The sequence below is a fragment of the Schistocerca serialis genome, chromosome 2 (genome assembly GCF_023864345.2).
Source record: "Schistocerca serialis cubense isolate TAMUIC-IGC-003099 chromosome 2, iqSchSeri2.2, whole genome shotgun sequence".
In the NCBI taxonomy this organism is placed as follows: domain Eukaryota; kingdom Metazoa; phylum Arthropoda; class Insecta; order Orthoptera; family Acrididae; genus Schistocerca; species Schistocerca serialis.
The window spans coordinates 649,280,927-649,294,713 of NC_064639.1; the positions used below are offsets into that span (position 1 = coordinate 649,280,927).

The following is a 13,787-nucleotide window of genomic DNA, read 5'->3' on the forward strand; positions in this document are numbered from 1 at the left end:
CTGCAGTCATGGACTGTGAGGCAGCTCCCGGCTGAGGTTCGAGTCCTCCAACGGGCATTGGTGTGTGTCTGTGTGTCTGTGTGTGTGTATGTGTGTAAGTGTGTCTGTGTGTGTGTATGTGTGTAAGTGTGTATGTGTGTAAGTGTGTATGTGTGTAAGTGTGTATGTGTAAGTGTGTATGTGTAAGTGTGTATGTGTAAGTGTGTATGTGTAAGTGTGTATGTGTAAGTGTGTATGTGTAAGTGTGTATGTGTAAGTGTGTATGTGTAAGTGTGTATGTGTAAGTGTGTATGTGTAAGTGTGTGTGTGTTCTTAGGTAATTTACGTTAAGTAGTGTGTAAGCTTAGGGACTGATGACCTTAGCAGTTAAGTCCCATAGGATTTCACACACATTTGAACATTTTTTGTTATACTGGCGGCTCTTCCTCTGGTGACATCTAGTAGTCACTCCCACATTACTTAAGTCTTCATCTACATGCACACTATCGTACTATGCAAACCACTGTGAAGTGCATGGTCGAGAGTACTTCCCGTGTTACTAGTAGGGCTTCTTCACTTTTCATTCACACATGAAGCGTGTGAAAAGTAATTGCTTAAGCACCTCCGTCCGTGCTGTGGTTACTCTAATCTTGTCCTAAGAACTCCTTGGGGAGCGATTCATGAGATTTGTTGTATGTTTCTAGATTCATCATTTACATTTGGCTCTTGAAACCTTATAAGTAAACTTTCACAGGATAGTTTTCTTCTGTCTCCAAGCGACTGCAGGGACAAATAAACCTCTCGCCATTCCCTACTCCTCTTTACATACGTTCAGTGTCATGTCCCTTGCTGGTCCTATTCGGTAAGAGTTCCACACACTTCACCAAAATTCTAGGAGGAATCGCATGAGTGTTTTGTAAGCGATTTCCTTTGCAGAGTGATTGAATTCCTTCAGTATTCTAGTAATGACTGAAGTATTCTATCTCCTTTACCTACGATTGAGCCTATACTCACTGATATTGTCACAGAATACAACTTTTATTCGTTTTACTATGTGCACAACTTCAAGTTTCTGAACATTTGATCCAACTTGCCAATATACGCACCACTTTGAAATCTCATCAAAAGTTGACAATATTTGTGCATTTTTTCGGACAGCACTTCGTTATCGATAACCACATCATCTACGAAAAGTCAGAGTTTACTATTGATGTTGTCCGGAAAACCGTACGGAAGTGAGGTCATATGGCGCGACTGGCTGGGAGACCTCCAGGGCCACGCTTTCCCTACCCTGCACCGAGCGTGGTGGCGCACTGGTTAGCACACTGGACTCGCATACGGGAGGACGACGGTTCAATCCCGCGCCCGGATATCCTGACTTAGGTTTTCCATGATTTCCCTAAATCGCTCCAGGCAAATGCCGGGATTGTTCCTTTGAAAGGGCACGGCCAATTTCCTTCCCTAATCCGATAAGACCGATGACCTCGCTGTCTGGTCTCCTCCCCCAAAACAACCCAACCCAAGCCTACCCTGCGCGTGCAGTGGCATCTTTCCTTCGTGAAGTGATCGTGATCGCTTCTGAGTTTTGGTTACTGATAACTTGATACCAGTGTGTGTGTGTGATTTGTACACCACAGCACTGACGATGATCACTATGTGATCGAAAATCGATTCCGCTATCAATAAAACATCAATGTCTGAGTGTGTAGATGACTGGACTGTGTGTGTTCGGTGTGGTGTCATGTTTGCGTCGTGTGATGGTGAGAGAAAGGAGAGGGCGAAACGCGGTGCCGGCACAGAGGCTATTCGTGTCGAGTAGTTCCTAGAGTGTCACAGATCTGAACGTCCCCAGCTGACGAACGAATCGCTATCAGGTGTCCCACACCCCCGTTCTAACACACACTGCGAATAGGTTTAAAATTTAATCTAGGACATTGGTGAAAAGCCTTCCGATCAGGAAATATTTGCGACCACCTCTACTCCCATTTCCCGCAAAGACAAAGGGAAAGCTGCCAACAGCGCTTGCCATCCAAATGCCGCCCCCCCCCCCCCCCCCAACGTTGCTTAACTTCGATGACTTTACGTGAACCAGTGTATTCAACTAGGCAAGGACGTTGGCTTCATTGTCAGTAATATGCAACATGAAAAGGAATGGCCATAAAACACTTTCCTGGGGCACACGTAAATTTGGGTATACATCACTCGATGAGTCTTCATCGATTACATCAGTTCAACCAGTGGTGAGAAATGTTATACGTGATATACGACGAACTTTTTCGTAGTTATGCCACTATGGCATTAGTATCAAATAGTTGATGGGTATGGAACGTTGTTCGATTCTACTAAGACAGTGATTATTATTTTTCTTCTGCTTTATGTTTTTCGTTTCTACTTTAGGTTCTGCTGTATATGTCAAAACAGGATGCATCACAGTTTTATGTATTTTTATTTTAATATCAGTTGACTTATTATTTGTGTCTCAATACAGTATTTTGCAGGCATGCGGCTACCATTATTGCCTTATCGCTTAATTTTTCACCTCAATGGTTAGGTCCTTATAGCTTTAAGACAAATTGTGGAGAATTGCATGGATTTTAATAACCCAGCCAACCTGCGATTCGTTGACTTGTCAAAAGTCTTTCATAGGATTAGAAAAAGGATATAGCTCAACCCTTAACCGACGAGAGTGTACCAATGGTTTCGCGAAAATCATAGAAGATATACAAATATTCAAGTAATAAAACGTGAATTGAAACGTACGAAGGATTCACAGATGAATTATCTAAAAGAATTAGACAAGGAGACTTATTAATCCCACTCCTGTTCAACTTACAAATGGACCATATGATTGATGACATGAGATTAAACTGGGATATAAAATAAGAAACAAAATGGTAATTATTATATGTTATGCTGATGAAGCTGTACTGATAAATAGTGGAGATAATTTACCAAGATCACTTCAGTAATTTATCAAAACAGCTAAGCAATGTAACATGAAACTCATCTAAAAAAAACCTAAGAGTATAGTAATATCAAAAGTAGCTGTACCATGTAATGTAGAAGTAGGTGGTGTGTCAATCTAGCAAGTGATAAGCTTTAATTATCTAGGGACTGTTATCTCCACCTATAAAGACTACAACAGCACCTATATACGTATTTAAATGGCAGTAGAACATTGCACGCAGCCACTTTGGGTGAGTGTGTAAAACTACAAAGACATAAGCAAGCACCTGAAAATAGCACATCACCGATATCAGCTACTGCGTATGAAATAAATGACTGTGTTTGTAATACGGCCAAGGTGGGAAACGACAATATTTTGAAAGCCTTCTTCGATATGCCGAACGTTTTGTGGAAAACAACTAGTTCTACATCTGAGTTCCGTGCGGCATCCTGCGATGTTGTAAAGGGAACCTCAAGTACATTTATCAGTTATCCCTTTACTGCTCCATTCGCGAATAGTTCCATAAGAAGAGCCACTGTCGTTAAGCCTCTATAAGAGCTACAATTCCTGTGATTTTTCTTGCGTTATTTCGCTATACTTTTCTGGGATGAAGTAATGTGCTACCTGTTTCCGCTTTCGACAAAGGCATTCGGCATTTCAGCAGCAGAAAGAAATGTTATCCTACACATATGATAGATCCGATGTAAAACATAATTAATGATTCTGTCGCAATATCAGAGTTCAGCCAAGCTGTAGGAGCTAACACACAATTAAGAATGTGGCCATTTCCAAACACAAGAAACAGCGCAGAATATGTATTTTCTGTCTAGAATGATTGCATGTGAAGAAAGTTACAAGGGCGTTGCAATAAAAGGGCAGCACGAGTGATGTATACACAAGCTGAAATGTAATTGTAAGAAAAACGTACTGAACGATATGTATATGGACTATTCGTCGTTTACATATTAAATTCGTTTAGTTATTTCTGCAGTGTTGCAACATTATTCTTTCAGTGATAATGACAATTTTTTTTTATAAAATAAAGAAGAACGTCTTCAATCACAATTGTAATTTTATTTAAACGCACGATGGATTGGTATATGCATATCTTGAGGTGCTTGCGGAGCCTACAACCACTTTCTTTCAAATTCAGGTTTAGTCCTGATAAGATTAATTTCATACATTACAGAGTGGCACTTAGTGACTGTCAGTTTATAAACCCAAAACAAAATTTAGCTTACGGGTTCCAGTAGTGGATCCATGGTTTTAAAGTAATGTTTAAACTTCTATTCACAATGTGCTACTCTATAATGCAACAATGTATTCTTACCGGGACCAAAATTAAACTAAATTTGGGAAAAAAACTGATATAAATAGTCAAAGCACGTGAAGATGCGTCTTCAAGACTCGATATGCATCGTGCATTGAAGTAAAATCTTGATCGTGATCGAAGGTGATTTTTTTTTTATTTTACGAAAGTAATACAGAAACGGAAGAAAAACTGAGAAAATGGATAAAATTAAGTGATTATTTTAATCTTGAAGTTAGTGCTAACGCACCCAGGACGCCGAGACGGTAGTTGAGCGTGACCACGACGACACCGTGCTCGAGCAGGTAGTCAGGGCCGTACATGTCGGTGTTCCCAGAGCCGACCGTGTAACCGCCGCCATGGATCCACACCATCACCGGTGTCAGGGCGCCGCTGCTATCTCTCGGCATCTGCAGCAGCACGCAACCAGACCTGCACGTTAAGCAGGAAAGGCACTTGCGCCAAATGATCGCAATTAAAATACAGAACACAGACCTGAGGTGTGTAGACGTTGAGGAAGAGGCAGTCTTCGTCCCCCATGTACTGCTGCGTGGTATCACTGAACTGAGGGGCCACATTGCCTTCCTTGGTGGCGTCTCTCACTCCGGTCCATGGCTCCGCGGGTTCAGGTGGCTGCAAAGATACGTATCAAGTCAGAAGTCTCTGCATCTGAAAGGCATGGGGTATCAATGGAAAGATACTTTTACTGCCAAAAGATTAAAGCAAACTGGCCATTGGGGTACACACAATCTCGTCAAAACTACCAGGACGCCTATTAGTGGCCTTTAAGACAGCTTGAGCTCTGCTGGGGACATTTTCAGTGAGGTGTCTGAATATCTGTTGAGGAGTGGCAGTCCATTCTTCCTCAAGAGCCGAAACCATAGAAGGTAGTGATGTTTTACGCTGGAGTCTGGAGAGAAGTCATCTTTCTAACTCATCCCAGAGATGTTCCAGTGAGTTCAGGTTGGCACCCTTGACAGGCAAGTCAACTTAGGAGTATTACTGTACACAAACCAGTGCCAGACAAACGCAGCTTTATGAGAAAGTGCTTTGTCACGCTGATACATTCGTCGCCTCCGAATTGTTCCTCTGTTGTAAGCAGAACATTCAATGGTTCAAATGGCTCTGAGCACTATGAGACTTAACTTCTGAGGTCATCAGTCCCCTAGAACTTAGAACTACTTAAACCTAACTAACCTAAGGAAATCACACACATCCATGATTCGAACCTGCTAGCGCAGCGGTCGCGCGGTTCCAAACGCAGAAAATTAGGCTCTAGACTGTTTCCTTATCCTTGTGCATTTAGAGTTCTCTTAAGGGCAACGAGGCGACCACGTCCTAATCACGGAGAACACCCACATACCGTAACACATCCTCAGTGTTGGCGCTACACATGGTGGTTGGTAAAGTTTTTCAAGCACTAGCCAAACCCAAATCTTTCCATCGGTTAGTCACAGAATAGAGAGATATTCATCGCTCCAAATCACTCGTGCACAATTATCCACTATCCGGTGACGTCGCTCTTTACACCACCTCATGCATCGCTTGGCAATGACTAGAGAAATGTGTGGCTTACGAGGAGCTGGTCGATAACTGTGCCCTATTTTTTTTACTTCTTACGTACAGTTATTGTACTAGCCGGGCTGCTAGTAGCACTTTGAAGCTCGCTAGTTATTCCTTCATCTGATTTAATGTGATTTTTAGACACCTATCCTCCGCAGTTCTCGACGTCCCCTATCTGTCGTTGTGAGCTCTTTCTGGTCTACGTTTATCTGTGTTTGCTTCTTCGTGTTTCCACATCACCAACAGTCGTTCTAGGAAGCTTTATAATGTTTGAAATGTCCTTGAAGGATTTTTTCCTCATATGGCATACGGTAACTAGACCGCGTTCCAAGACGCTTAGCTCTCCCGTCTCACTACGTGTTATCGCTTCTCTACTTACAACAAAATACTCCAAAATTTCTTTATACTGGCTAGTTCGCCTCTGATGACATCTAGTTGTCAATGCAAGTCCAGTATGCTAACCATTGCACCACCTCTTTCGGCACGCCATTGTGGTATCCACAATCCGGAAAGTTGTTTTCTTAAATAACATAGCAGATACACAACGAATGTGTTCTTGTTGCCGTGAGATACAACATATTGTGACAGCTGTACGAGGCACCTTCCTGAGCCAGAGATACTGCAGCTATTTAAGTAACTCTACCCGTGACATTTCAGCAATGAACCGCTGCATACTGCGAAGAATTCTATAACAGAGAGCGACGGTACCACCGTGCCTCTGACCTTCCTCCATGGCGTCCAACGACCCTAATTCGGGTATCTGTTGGTCTATCATGACCAGGGGACATCGGCTCGTTAAGTAATTGTCAATGTCAATAAAATTCACCGATATCCGTGTATTTTAAGATATTTTATTTTATTCTGAAGGCAACCAGTTTCGGCATTTCATTATGCAATCTTCAAGCCCCATAGCCTTCTATCTAAATAAACGAACTTGTCGTATAGCGCCATAAATCACTGGATATCGTGAATTCAATCGTTATACTAATATATATATATATATATATATATATATATATATATATATATATATAAAGATTAAAAAAGTTATAATTGCAGTTTGTCTGGAGGGGAACGTTCAACGTGGAAGGGGGGGGGGGGGGGCGCAATTTTGACATCTTCAATGAAACCATTTTTTTATTGCACGTTACGAAGTCTACATACGTTTTGTCTGAAGCATTTTCTTCGTTCCGTCACAGATGGCGCTGCGATCGGAGGAATAGAAATGTAATTTACAACAAACTACTCAATGGCTGTTGAATATCCAAGGCTACGTCGGACCCCACTCCAGGCTGCGAGGGTAGGTCAGGCCAGTATTTCATGATTCCTGGTTGGAAAAGTATACTAAATATGACCTGATGCTAGAAATAGGATGTTAACTACATGACGAAAACAACAAAAATGGAGACTTACTATGCAAATTAGCAACAAGGAATAATATGACTACTAAAAGTACCTGCTTCCCACACAAAAGGATCCATCTGAGAACTTCGAAGTCTGCAGTCTATGGAGGAGTCAGTCGGATTGACCATATTTTAGTGATTGCAGGCAACTCCACGTCAGTTACGGATGTACGGAGCAGCAGAGGACCGAGATTTGACTCAGACCACTTTCTAATAAAATCAGTCTTCAGAGAGAAACTGTCACTAACAAATGGCAAAAGAGTAGGAAAGATGATGACATGGAACACAGACAAACTCAAAATTCCTGATGAAGCTACGTGGTACCAAGTAACACTAAGCAGGAATTTCAGCAGTGAAGGGACCGCAGTAGGAGTACACGAAGGTGGAGCAGGATTGAAAAAAGCCATTAAGGATGCTGCAGAAAAATAATAGGCATAAGAGGGAACAGAAGAACTCAGGAATGGTTTGACGAAGGTTGTAGGTCAGCAATAGAGCAGAAGAACAGGGCAAGAACAGAAGTGCTACAGAGAGGAGCCAGGAAAATATGGAACAATACAGAGAATTAAGGAGAAGAGCTAACAGACTGAGTAAGGGAAAGAAAAGAGAGTGGACCAAGAAGAAATTTCAAGAACTAGAAGAGCTAAAGGTACAGAGCGAAATAAGAAAGCTGTATCATGATGTAGGCAACATAAAGAACAGATTCCAGCCAAAAATAATGGCATGTTCTAGTAATGACGAGAAAATGATAAGGGAGGAAGAACAGATAGTGGTAAGATGGACAGAGCATTTCAAAGATACACTAAGCACCTGTCTATAAGAGACAGCTCTACACGAGCAAAGAGTGGAGCTGGAAGTAGACAATTATGCCAGTGAGGCAACAAAACCACAAGAGGCCTCCCAGGTTGTACACAAGTAAAAAACAATCTAGCCCTTGGGAAAGACAGCAAAATCCCTCAATTAATAGAAACTGGTAGCGATGCTGTAATAAAAGAGCTCCAAACATTAATATCAGACATATGGGAAACAGAAACTATACCAGATAATTGGAAAACTGGAATAATAATCCCCATTTATAAGAAAGGGGATAGAACAGCATGTGAAAACTAAAACCAAGCACAGCTTATAAGATCTTCACACGTATATTAAACGATAGGATACAGAATTGCACAGAAGACATACTAGGGGAATATCAGTAAGGCTTTCGACCAGACACAGGAACAACTGATCAAATATTTGTGATAAGACAAACGATGCGAAAGTTCCATGAAAATGATATTGATCTGGATTTCCTATTCATCGACTTCAACAAGCCTCTGACAGCATAAACCGGCAATAACTGTGTGTAATTATATATATATATATATATATATATATATATATATATATATATAATGTGCTAAACTAATAAGATTAATCAGAAATACAATGACAGAGACAAGAGCGAAGTAAAGATCCTTAGCATAACAAGTGAAAGCTTTGACTGTAATAAAGGCGTTAAGCGAGGTGATAGTCCCTCCACTGTCCTATTCAATATAGCCCTGAATAGTGTAGTTAATAAAATCAACAAAAGAGGTACAATATTTATGAAAACTAGCCAGATATGTGCATACTCTGATGATCTTGTTATAGTAGAAAGAAATATCAGCATACTCTAAGAAACATACCAGGCAATGGAAACCAAGGTCTGAAAAATTCGCCTCATAGTAAATGAAAACAAAACAAAATACATGGTAATGACACAATATGAGGCCAGAAGAACCCCTAATGACCTAAACATCAATGGGAAATACTTCAAAGGAGTGTCCTCTTAACTACTTGGGAGCCCTGATAAAAGTAACAGTATAGGAAATGCTATAAGGGAGAGAATACAAGAAGGAAACAGAGCTTACTTTGCAAATATGCAACTTTTCAGAAATAGCGTCGTTACAGGAAAAACAAAACTGCAAATATATAACTCCCAAGTCTGCCCAGTTATCACATACGGGTCAGAGGTATGTACGTTCACAGAACACGACAAAGATTCACTAAGGACTCTTGAGCGGAAAATACTTCTCAAAATCTATGGTGAAATAAAGGAGGAAGAAGGCTGGAGAATACGGTACAACGCCAAATTACAAGTGTTAATACAACGTAGGGACATAGTAAAATTTCTGAAATCACAGCCAATACAATGGCTAAGACACGTGGAGAGGATTGCAGATGATCGAATTCCAAAGAAAACGATGAAAGGTGTAATGCATTCAGCTATGGGAAAAAGAGACCTTGAAGAAGATGGATTGACGAAGTAGTAATGGAACTCACCAGTACGGGAGTCTGGAGGTGGAAATGACCAGAAAACAACCGAGAAAAGTTCAGGAAGATCGTTGAAGAAGCCAAGGCTTACGAAGGGCTGTAGCGCTACTGAATAAAAGGAGGAGGAGGAGAAGAAGAAGTTGGAAACCCCATTCACAACGCTGTATTCCTCAGACATATCGTACAAGGGACTACTCGACGCTTCACGGTGACCGCATAGCGAACTACGCCGCACCATAACAGGCAGTGCACCGCGACTGGTTCTCATGTACTGTGCAGACGTAGAACAGATAACACATCTAACAATTACAAAACTTGCACAGTGTTTATTGCCTGCACACCTACCTATCATTTGGAGAATATACGTGCAAATGGACGATGAATGTTGCAGCCATAGAAGAGAAAATTGAAACAATCCCGATTTACAGAGAACGTAGGAGAAATGTTAAGGCTGCTGTTGTCTTGTTGTCTTTCGTTCTTTGACAAGGTTGTGAACGCCTTTATGTCTGATGACAGCGCAGACGAGCAAAAGGAAACTAAGAAAACGTGTTACAGAAGAGGATAATGAAATAGCTGTACTAGCGGCAGTGCACCAAAACCCACGGTTAAGCACCCGGCAAATGTACCGTAATTTCTGATCAACGATACCACGTATCACTGCATCGAGAAGTTCATGGCGCGGATTTCCTTGACCGGCAGTGTTCAGTGAATGGACATGTCAACAAATGGAAACGACGCCGACGTTCTTTGCCGAGGTACTGTTTTCCGTTGAGTCTACATTCACATAGCATGGTAGCGTTAACAGGCACAGCATGCATAACTGGAGTGTAGACAGCACCCACTGGTTGCGGCAAGTTGACCATCAATGTCCTTAGGTCAGTTAACATTTGGTGTGGCATCATGGACAACAAATTCTTTAGTATTTTATCGACGGTACATTGAATGGACCCAAATATGGAACATTTTTGGAACAGGTATTACCGGTACTATAATATGATGTATCCCCAGACGTTCGACAAGGTATGTGGTTTCAGAAAAAACCGTTGCCCATCGCATTAGGAAACTCAAGAACGGGAGGTATTTGACCGTTTTTACACTGCTTGGTGGATCGGGAAAGGTGGCCCTATTAAGTGGCCCACTAAGTCGTCTTTGACGTTGCCACAATTCTTTCTGTTGGTGTATTTAAAAAATAAGGCGTACCAGCAATGCCAACAGGCCCTGAAGATATGGTCCACTGCATCAGAAATTCCTGTGCCGACATTCCCGCAGATATACTTCTGTCCTGTGTACGGTTATTTGAAAAGTGTATTGAAGTTGGCGTTATTACGTTTGAACACTTGCCGTAACTGGAAAAGCAGAGTAGCGTTCGGCTAGAGAGACGGTAGCAGTGGCACCTCGAGTAGTCCCCTTTTTGGTATGTCGGAGAAATAAAATGTTACAAATGGGGTCTCCAATGAGAACTTTTGAAATACTGGCCTGTACTACCTCCATAGCGTGGAGATGGGGTCCCACTTGCCACTGAATATTCAAGGGCTATTATATAGCATGTCGCAAATTACTATTGTGTATCCATTTCTTTTCCACCGATTACGGCACCATCTGTGGGGAAAGAAAGAAAATGCTTCAGACAAAACTTATGTAGATTTTGCCGTAGAATCGTAATCTGCAATAAAAACAGAAGTTCCCCTTAATGATTTGAAAGTTGCCACTCGTCACCACACACAGGGTGGAATCGGGGAGGGGGGGCCGAGTGTGGTAAGATTGGCTGTCTCCCTTCTTTCGAGACTTCTAGGTGCGCCAGCACCAGATCAAAATCATCCGGCCGTTCCACGACGACAATCGGTGTGCCACCCAGTCTGCAAATGGTTTTTAGGTGGTTTTCTGCATCCCACTAGGTGATACTGGGCTGGAACCCAAGTCCGGCTTCAGTTACGTGATTTGCAAACATTTAGAAAATTTTCCCTCACTTTCACACAGATAACACTACAAGTAGAACAGCTGGAGTACACGTATTCCATCCTGGGGTGTGGGTAGAGTGAGAGTGGGGTGGGGGGGGGAGGGGGGTAATGGGGTGCCGACAGGCCACACGCCATCCGACCACTGCTTAAGTTAACCATATGACATCCGTTATCCGTTAATAAGCAATCCAACCCCGTGCCAAAGTGAGATAATGGCAAAAAAATTGAATGATGATGAGTGTAGTGTTAATTAGTCACTGACAGTTGCGTCTTACTCATTATCCACCACTACACACACTGTTTGCCATTTACTTGTTCCTCCATTCTTATGTAATATTTATTATGTACAAAATAATAATGATTTTAAATAAAACAGGTTAAATAGAAAGTGCCAGTGCTGTAAACTCCTGTATGCCGGTATTAGGATAAACAAAAGCATTAAATAGTACGGAAGAAGGAAAACATCCGTTAATGGCGCAGCAAGTGAACAGCCTGCTTCTCTAGAGTGACACAAAGGCGACCCTAAAACTAAACGTCACCTACATTGAGTGGGTCATCATCGAGACTAACACCCCTTATTCCGTATAAAACGAGGAAAGGCATGAAATTCAAACCCAGAACACTGTGGACAACGTAGTTTTTCCCGGCTGCATTCTGGAATAAATGCTTCACGGAGCTCTCGCTGCGTCAGATTGGTAGACAGTCTGTAACGCCGGAAATGCATATCCTCCTATTTCCATCTATTGTACTATTGTTTTTTTTCCTTGTTTTGTTACCTCAAGATATGACATTTCTGTCTCTTTATATATTGTAATGGTTTTACTGTTTGTATATATATATTTATGCACTCATGTCGATGTATAATTGGTTTGTTTCGTAAATATTATTTGTATTTTTACGCTGGGTCTTGCCTAGGGAAACTGCTATCGAACGATTACATCGATGGGTCGTGTGAAGAATCAAAGTGTGTAGGATCTTTGGTAGTGTTGACTCTGCCGCGTGGAGCGCGGGCAGAACAGTGAGAGTCTGGCGGGAGTAGCGAGTGGAGCAGGTGTTGTGTGACGCTCCCGCGAGTTGCCGCGCTTTCGGTGTTTGGCAGCATGTAATTGCGCTCGACTCGCGATGATAGTTTCTGACATGGTGTCGCGGACGGGAAGCATTAGCTGGCGCACATCAAGAGCCCGTTTCGCCTGGTGACCGTGTCGAGAAGAAGGCGCGCCAACATCCAGCTTCTGCAACAGCGACGGCCGACAATGAGTGACTGTCGCCACCTCCTCGATCGACGGCTTCAAACCTTCAATCAACCAACAAGGAAGACTAAAAGCACGTAAAGTTTCAGAACTGTATGGCAGACCTCAGCTTTTCAAATTGTTCCATTTGTCTCGCAAAATTACAGCAACTTAGCATGAACCTTTGTTGCTCATTGTCCCAATTTCATTGCCAAGCAGGGTCCCTTCCTTTTCCGAAATGAACCCGAGTGTCGTTGAAATTCAAACGCCAGCATAATTCCATTTCACTGCTTTAATTTCAAAGTTCAGTTAAAGTCTCAGAGCTGGCTACAATATTCAGATTACACAAGCACGAATTAAGAGTGCGAGCTTTGTTACCGTATTTTAGCTTACCTGTGACTGCAGCTCAGCTTGGTACGTACTACATTTTACTATTGTTAATTGTTCAGAATCATTTAATTCAAGATCAAAGTTAAATCTCTTATTTCTAAATTGCGTAGATTCAAGTAGCTTTTGAAACGATTGTTGAGGTAGTCCAAGACTAACTGTATTTTACTGAATTTCGATGTGCTTCAGAAAGAAAGCTCACTATTAACTTAAGTCACTAAATTAACTTTCGATTTTCCGGTTTTATTAATTCTTTTGCTAATTAAGTCAGGGTGTAGCGAAATTTATTACTTCTGACAAACTTTCAGTTTTCACACTACACGTGTCAACCTTCAGTTGCCACGCTTCTAGTGCTAATTATATGTGTAATAATCTTTCTTTTTCAGTTACTATAGTAATTGTCCTTAGGACTGGCGACCGTGATTTCCCCAAATCTCAAATACCTAATTACCGCTAGTTAATTGTTAATGTAACGGCTGCACATTTACTTTCTTTATTAACTTTACCCCTTTTCAAAATTAATTTCCACCTGTTTCATTAGCACATTTCCTTTCATTTAGATGTAACCCTTTCCTCCCTCTTTACAGATAGATTAACTTCGGTGACGATTGCTTTTCCCAAATTTCCATTAGGTACACGCGGTTTAAATTTTCACTGTCATTAAGGTCGGTAAGTGAGGGGGGAGGTTACACGTGGCGACCTGGTGACAGGACAATCTTC

The 13,787-nt window shown here is 41.7% G+C and overlaps 1 protein-coding gene across 4 annotated transcripts in view; it reads right to left on the minus strand.

Moving 5' to 3' along the window:
• The window catches only part of LOC126457729 (esterase E4-like), a 339,670-nt gene that overhangs the window by 51,335 nt on the left and 274,548 nt on the right, over positions 1 to 13,787 (minus strand). Inside the window, exons 2-3 of one of the 4 annotated variants that reach the window (XM_050094267.1) lie at positions 4,731 to 4,868; positions 4,486 to 4,645 (exon numbers count right to left, since the gene is read on the minus strand). The exons of the other annotated variants lie outside the window; for them this stretch is intronic. Coding sequence (XP_049950224.1) covers positions 4,486 to 4,645; positions 4,731 to 4,868 — 298 coding nt within the window. The remainder of the gene's footprint in view (positions 1 to 4,485; positions 4,646 to 4,730; positions 4,869 to 13,787) is intronic. 4 annotated transcript variants of the gene reach the window in all.